At 42.2% G+C, this 7,960-nt stretch overlaps 1 protein-coding gene across 2 annotated transcripts in view; it reads right to left on the bottom strand.

Annotated features, from left to right (window-relative positions):
- Positions 1–7,960, bottom strand: part of RNF38 (ring finger protein 38) — a 108,852-nt gene that overhangs the window by 49,041 nt on the left and 51,851 nt on the right. For both annotated transcript variants that reach the window (XM_027709675.1, XM_027709676.1), the window contains one exon: positions 6,745–6,815. In XM_027709675.1, coding sequence (XP_027565476.1) covers positions 6,745–6,815 — 71 coding nt within the window. The remainder of the gene's footprint in view (positions 1–6,744; positions 6,816–7,960) is intronic.

Genomic DNA, 7,960 nt, shown 5'->3' with positions numbered 1-7,960 from the left:
TGTCTGCGCCGGGCCGGCCGCGTGGCCAACGCGCCTGCGCGGCGGCGGCGGCCCCGCCCCCCCCGGGGCCGGTCCGGGCCGCGCTCGCCCCCTTTTAGTTTCGGTTTGACGGAAACACGGACCCGGGCAACGACCTCGGGGGGCACCGCCCTGTCGGCTACAACAGCACGGATTGCAGCCTCCAGTCCCGCCTTACACACCTCCAGGGACGGCCACTCCGCCACCTCCCTGGGCAGCCCGTTCCAATGTTTAACCACCCTTTCTGTGAAGAAATTCCTCTCAGTGTTCAACCTAAGCCTCCCCTGGCTCAGTTTAACGCTATGTCCTCTCGTCCCGTCGAGAGAAGAGCCCGGCCCCCGCCTGGCTACGACTCCCTTCAGGAGTCGCCAGAGGAATGGGATCGGCTTCTCCAGCGCTGCTCAGCAAAGGGAGCAAACGGCGCCTGGCAGAACTGGTTTACTCAAGCTACTCCCCTTAAATAAAATATCATCACCCCATTATTTACCTTTCAAACGTCCCTCCGCTCTCTACCTCAGCCTAACTAAAGATTTCCCCAAATCTGATCCAGGAAAATAAACCATCTGCTGTAGATATAAAGAATTAATGTCCTAAAGTAGGCATGAATGTGGTTTAAAATCAGTTAAGTGACATCCTTGCAGCTGCCAGATGCGAAATGAAGAAGGCATAAAGCTGCTCAGCAAACATATGCAGAATGGACTAAGAGGGGGTGGGGGTGTGTATGTCTGACAACAACACACACCATGAGGAATGAATTTGAGCTGTTCTAATTGGACAGGAAGAATACTTTCCAGTTTTGAAACTGGAGGGAACAAAAGAAATTCCTTCTAATATTCCCATTTTTCTATGTATTGTCCCTCACACATTCACCACAAGAGGTGCATATAGTCTTATACATCACATATAAATAAATGTGATGGGTCCTTTGAATATCTGAGTTTCTGAATCATTTTTGTTCAGCTATGGATGACTCTCATGCCTACGCTGCAACATCCAAAGTGGAAAACAAAGTGGATCATGCTTTTATTGGATCAGAACTCGTGAAATATTTCCTTTCTTGTGAAAACATCTTCTAATGAGTCGACAGCCCTCTGTATTACAGACTGAGGACTTGATGTCCATCAAGACAGGCAAATGAGAGTAAAGAACTACAGAATTTTTAGGGTTGGAGGGGAACTCTGGAGATCATCCAGTCCAATCCCTCTGCCAACACAGGGTCACCCAGAGCAGGTTACACAGGAATGTGTCCAGGTGGGTTCTTAATGTCTCCAGAGAGGGAGACTCCACAACTTCCCTGGGCAGTCTTTTCCAGTGCTCTGCCACCCTCAGTGTTAAGAAGTTCTTCCTCACGTTGAGGTGAAACTTCTTTTGGTTTAGTTTATGGCCTTTGCTCCTCGTCCTGTCAATGGGCACCACTGAAAAGTTCAGGAACAAGAAATTAGTAGGAAAGAAATAGAAGATGTACTAACTATAACTGGGAAATTTAAAGGTTAGAAATAGTAAAATAAATCATGCAGCTATGTATTTTGGCCATAAGTAGCAAGCAAAAATCATCTCCTTACATGCTATAAGAAAACAAATCTAATAGTAATAGTAATACTGTGAAAGTAAAATAAGTGAAAATAAGTTAAAAAGGAGAAGAGCAAAGTAAATATTTGGAAATAATAATTTCCAACTCCTTAGTGGTAGTGAAAAAATTCCACTGGATTGACCCCAGAGTGCTTTGTTTTCTTCATTACTACTAGGTGGTCAATTTGGTCTTTAACTGCATGAGAACCAAGGAATAGATAACTTGATGAGATCTCTGAAAAGAGATGTCACAAGAGTATGTCACAACAGATATGTCACAAGAGTAGTTAAGAGTTGCATCTTTGGAGTCTCTTTTCAAAATGAGAAAGCATCCTTTAATGGAAGCACACCACCGGTGAAACAGCCACCCAAAGGACAAAAACATATTTTTAAAACCAAATAAACTGAGTGTGATTGAAAGGCTCTGCAGGAGCAATTAATCTCTCTGTTAAACACTAGTAGGAATGAGCATTAAAGCAAAGTAACATACCAAGGAATAACAGTTCCTTCTTATAAATACCTTTCCCTAAATGCTGTGCTCCATAAAAAAAATTTTTTCAGTTTTGTCATTTAATATTTATACTTTTAAGAAAAATCAAAGAAATTACAAGTGTGAAAAAGGGTTCCCTCAACTCATGCACTGAAGTTTAAAAGCTCCCACCTCCAAAGCAACAATTATTTGAAATCACTTTGCAACACCAAGTAAAATGTGAAATGTCCTTTGTAACTAAGCTATATTAGACTTCTTTGTAAGACAAGAGGAACTGCTTTTGGTGCCATGAAATTAAACAGGTTCTTAGTACTGCCATAATGCTCTCAACAATGACACATCCCTCTTGATTCAGTGAGTCCACACATGAAAAATCTTAGACTTTCATTTCCTGCTGATGTCACTGAACATGAATTCAAGATTCTCATGTGCCAAGTCAACAAAATCAAGTAATTGGGGTGGAAGCCTGGGAATTGTTTTCATTAAGATTGCAACATTCCTTTAGCATGTGTGGCGTAGAACTTTTCTCATGCTGTTGTCTGGAAAATGAAGACTGGGCTTTTGGAGAAACTACTGTAAAATATATGCAGATTGCCAGTCAAATATTAAACTTTACATTTCTCCTGAAATGCAAAAGCTGGTTACTTATAGTCAGGCAATTATTTTGCTGAAACATGCCTATTGACTAATCAAAGATATGTCAAAGTATTCTGAAGGCATGCTTTTCATAAAGTTTCTAGAATTAATACAAAAAGGCCCAACACTTAATAAATTTGTAGATAAATACATCAATTAAATCCTACATTTTATCTTTAAATGATATTCACAGAAGTTCACAGAATATTCTGAGTTAGAAGGGACCCACAAGGATCATCAAGTCCAACTCTTAAGTGAATGGCCCATACAGGGATCAAATCCACAACCTTGGCTTTACTAGCACCATGCTTTAACCAGCTGAACTAATCTCAGGGTTATTCCTACCAAAATGAACAGGTGCTATCTCTAAGTAATGGCAGAATAAATCAGCACTCTGATTTTCAAAGTAATTCACAGTGGAAGCTAATAACAACTTCAAAAACTGACACAAGAAGATAGGCATATGTGAATACAAGCAGTAGAGAATTGCAATTGAACCCAAGTACTGCAACCAGCTGCTTTTATGAAGCACTACTTATGATGGAGATGGAGAGTTTTTACAAGGTCCTGTAGTGACAGGACAAGGGGGGATGGCTTCAAACTGAAAGAGAGTAGCTTTAGATTAGATATTAAGAAGAAATTCTTTACTGTGAGGGTGGTGAGGCACTGGAACAGGTTGCCAGAGAAGCTGTGGATGCCTCATCCCTGGAAGTGTTCAAGGCCAGGATAGATGGGGTTTGAGCAACCTGCCCTAGTGGAAGGTGTCCCTGCCCACGGCTGGGGGGTTGGAACCAGATGATCTCTGAGGTCCCTTCCAACCCAGGCCATTCCATGATTCCATCATCCAGTTGGTCTGTACCTGCCAATGACACCAAGTGCTAGTGCTCTAACTTCTGTCTTAAAACAAGAGCACAGAGTTCAGTGACACATCTGAGAAGAGTACAGATAGTCCATTCTAAGGACTGTTTACTGTATTGTCAAGTAAGTGGTTATTTTAATCAAGGGAGCAACTAGAATTTCCTATAAAATGAAAGGCAAACAGCTTCATGTATTCTCACAGAAAAATCAAAACTCTTACCAAATAAAACTGACATCTGCGGAAAAACACGTCTTTGAAATACACCCAAACCAACATTCTTTCTGCTTTTTATACTAGTTCTATTTCAGTAAACTTTTACAGTTGGGAGTTCTCATTTGGTGCAAAATCAATCCCAGTGATGAAGATTGTTTTCTTCCACCATTTCTAAATATGCAAATAATAATAATAATGGCCAGTCTTCGCGAACAAAGATTTTGGGAAAGGTCTTTTACCTTTCAAGCCTGCGCAATGGATTTTTTAGGTGAGACACAGCATGTGCTGAACTGAGCCCACCCTATATGCAAAAAGTAACATCTGATCCAGTTCCTCTATTAATACGGAGGCAGGTTGTGTGCCAAACAACTACTCTTCTGAAATTTACACAGGGTAAGCTGCCACACCCCTTCGTACTCCCTCCCCTCAGACCAGTGAAGCACCTAAAAGACTGAATTTCCAATAAGACTTAAACCAGTTTTAATTACCTTGTGTAGTGGGTTTCTGTGGCTGGGTTTTGGTAGCAGGGGGACTACAGGGTGGCTTGTTAGAAGCTGCCAGAAGCTTCCCCTGTCCCGTGGAGCCAATGCCAGCCGGCTCCAGGACGGGCTTCCTGCTGGTGGCCAAGGCCAAGCCCATGAGGAGTGACAGTAACGCCTCTGTGATAACATATTTAAGAACAGAAGGTTGTTGTGCAGAAAGAATTCCAGCCAGGGAAGAGCAGAGTGAGAACATGGGAACAACAAAGTAGACACCAAGGGCAGTGCAGAAGGAGGGGCAGGAGGTGCTCCAGGTGCCAGAGCTGTGGCCCTGCAGCCCGTGGTGCAGAGCACGGTGGGGCAGCTGTGCCCCTGCAGCCCATGGGGGAGCATCGGGTTGCAGAGACCCACCTGCAGCCCATGGAGGAGCCCAGGCTGGAGCAGGTGGATATCTGAAGGAGGCTGTGACCCTGTGGGAGGCCCAAGATGGAGCGGGGTCCTGCCAGAGACCTGCAGCCCCTGGAGAGTGAAACCCACGCTGGAGCAGGTTTTTCCTGGGTAGGATTTGTGGCCCCTGTCGGGGACCCACATCGGTACAGCTCATTGATGAAGGACTGACCCCATGGAGGAGTGACCCACGGGACAGCAGTTTGGGAAGAGCTGCTGCCTGAGGGATGGACTCACACAGGAGAGGTCCATCAAGGACTGTCTCCTGTGGGAGGGACGCCAGAGGAGCAGGGGAAGGATTCCTCTCCCTGAGCAGTGGCAGAAACAACAACTGACTGTAATCCCCATTCCCATCCCCCTGCACAACTGGGGGGGATGAGGGAAAACAGAGAAGGAAGGAGGGGTAGTGGGAAGGTGTTTTTTTAAGATTATTTTATTTCTCACTCTTTTGCTCTTATCCTGTTAGTAATAAATTTAAGTGATATCCCCACTCTGAGTCTGTTTTGTCCATGATGGTGATCAGTCAGTGACCTTTCCCAGCTGTTACCTCAACCCATGAATCCTTGGCTGTTTTTTTTTCCTCTCCCCTGTCCAGTTGCAGAGGGAGAGTGAGAGAATGGCTTTAGAGCATACCTGGCATCTGGCCAGGGTCAACCCACTACACCTTGATATGAAATAAAACTAAGGGAAGACAATTAGCGTAACACAGAGGTGATCTTCCACGTAGTAACAGAAAAGCAAAAATGGTTATGTTGGTGCATGAGGATGGTAACAGAGTGCACAAGGCCCAAAAAACAGAGCAGTGAATACTGTTGAAAATAGTTAGGCAATTAAGCAAGTGAAAACTTAAAATAATGTTGGCCATGTTCTTGACAGCATGTTTGACCAACATCTGTAGATTGAACCAGTTCCCAAATCTAAGGTGGTACCTAAAAAATAAAATTAAACTAAAAAACCAAACCAAACCAACAAAAAAACTGTCAGGAAAACACAAACAAACAAATACACACACACACACAAAAGATGCACAAAACTGGAGGAAAGTAAGAGTGAAAGGGAAAAAAGAAAAAAGGTAGTTAAGCAGTAAAAGAATCTTTCTCTGAAAAGAAATCTAGCTCTAGGATAAGCTGGAACAACTATAACATTAACTTACTTCAGAATTTCCAAACACAAGGATTTGTGCACTTAGTAAGGCAGTGCTATGCAGTTTGCATTTCACTTCCTAAGACAGATTATTTAGAATTTGACCAATACATGCCCCTTTCCAGGCATGTCAAGCCAAAAAGTTAGTTTTCTATGAAGTTTCATACTTGCACACAATGTAACACACATTACATGTTAAGCTAATGTTAAGCAATCTGCATTATTTACAAAAAGTAAAGCTTATGGTAAAACCATCAACAGTAATAGAAACATGAAAGCCAGTCAGTCTCATGAGCAGTTCAGTATCAAAACCTTTTCCTTGTGCATGCCACACTTACACTACTGATGCAAGTATCATTTAACATCCAGCACTCTACTGACCCAAAACAAGGTAATCTGGGAATGTGTCAAAAAAAGGTTAAGAAAATGCTTACACATGACTAGACAGGTTGCTACTTTAAGGCTGCAACACTGAACAGAAGATTCATATCTGTAAAAGCTTAAATTCCCAAGTCCAAAACAGGAAAATACAGCTACTGTAAAAAAACCCAAAACAACCCTTTGAACACTTAGCTAGGCTCTAACCTCTGAAGCCAGAAACCACTGCTGTTCTTCATTAACTGAGGGTGTCAATATGGCAAATCACAAATGTTTAGAATGGCAAAGGAATACAACCAAATATAAACATACAATAGTAAAGACAAATTTCTCATTAACTGGCTAAAAGATTGTAGAAAGTAATACATGTATCTTGTTATGCTAGAGACAGTTTAAAGAATAACTCTGAAAACCGACTGCTATACCTGCACAATACATCTTTGTGTAGTAAAACCAATACATAAAAACCCCATAATGCATATGACCTTGTGAATGAAACACTTATGTCTCACCTTGTCACTGTCATCATTACAAATGTGATCTTGATGGATTGAATGGCATTGAAACGATGTACCAATACTACCTAGAAAAGAAACAAGGGAAAAAAATAATTAAAATGATGACCCAATTGCTGTGAACACTAAAAATAAATTTAGCAAACTTTCTTTTCTCCCCACACAGAAGACAGATTTACTTGCCAAATAGCTATGTCTGATAACTGAATAAACATCAAAGAGACATTTTATAAGTGTGCCAACAATGTCTTCACATAGGGATAATAATGGCCCATCTTCGCGAACGAAGATTTGGGGAAAGGTCTTTTTACCTTTCCAGCCTGCGCAATGGATTTTTTAGGTGAGACACAGCCTGCGCTGAACTGAGCCCACCCTTTAATCCTAAGGTTCAGCTGCCGGGGCCAAGCAAGCTTGGACAATGGCAGTGAGGTCCTCAGGACGTAGGTTTGTTTAGAGTGTCCTTCTCATAGATGGATGGCCTCACAGGGCTAACGACCTCCATCAGGCCAGGAGACCGGGGACTAGAACCCGTGGTCGCAGCAGTGAAAGTCCTGCACGCTAACCACTAGGCCACCAGGGGTCTCTCTTCACATATATATTTTTTTTTTTTTTAAATATTTAAGCAGAATAAAATTACAGCTATTTCATTAATCTAAAACAAGCAAATGCAGTGAAGTCCACATGCACATATACAAATAAGGAGAAGCTACCAATTCACAGTTAGGCAATGTAGTCCTGCCCTACGTCCTGTACCACAGAAAATTTTCAGCACCCTGGGTAACCACAAAACAGCAGTCTCATGCCAGCAATACATTAAGAATAAGAGCAGAAAATTCCAAGGTCAAAATTTTAATCATGTCCAGTTAGCTTGTAGAGGAATTTCTGCCTGTTTAAGGTCTTTCCACAAGTTTCTTTATGCCTAGGAATAAAAGGGACAGTACTCCCCTTCAAAGGCTTACCCCAGTCCTGAGACTTCTCTTCAAGGACGGAGACAAACCAAAATTTGATTGTACCCAAAGAGAGTGTCAACCAGATTCACAGAACTCTTAGCCAGAAATTTTTTAAAGATGCTGTTAATGTGCTCAGAAAGCACAGGAGTGGGCTAACGTCTATTGTTGAATTTATGCTTTCCTAAAATGACTCCTCCTGGCAACTACTGAGCAACATAATCATTAAAAAGCAGAGAGAAAAGAAACAAATCTCATTTCTAGAG

The sequence above is a fragment of the Neopelma chrysocephalum genome, unplaced genomic scaffold, assembly GCF_003984885.1.
Source record: "Neopelma chrysocephalum unplaced genomic scaffold, ASM398488v2 Primary Assembly neopelma1_96821, whole genome shotgun sequence".
NCBI classification, from domain to species: Eukaryota; Metazoa; Chordata; class Aves; order Passeriformes; family Pipridae; genus Neopelma; species Neopelma chrysocephalum.
Note: the sequence above shows the minus strand (reverse complement) of the source record. Positions and strands in the feature narration are given on the sequence as shown.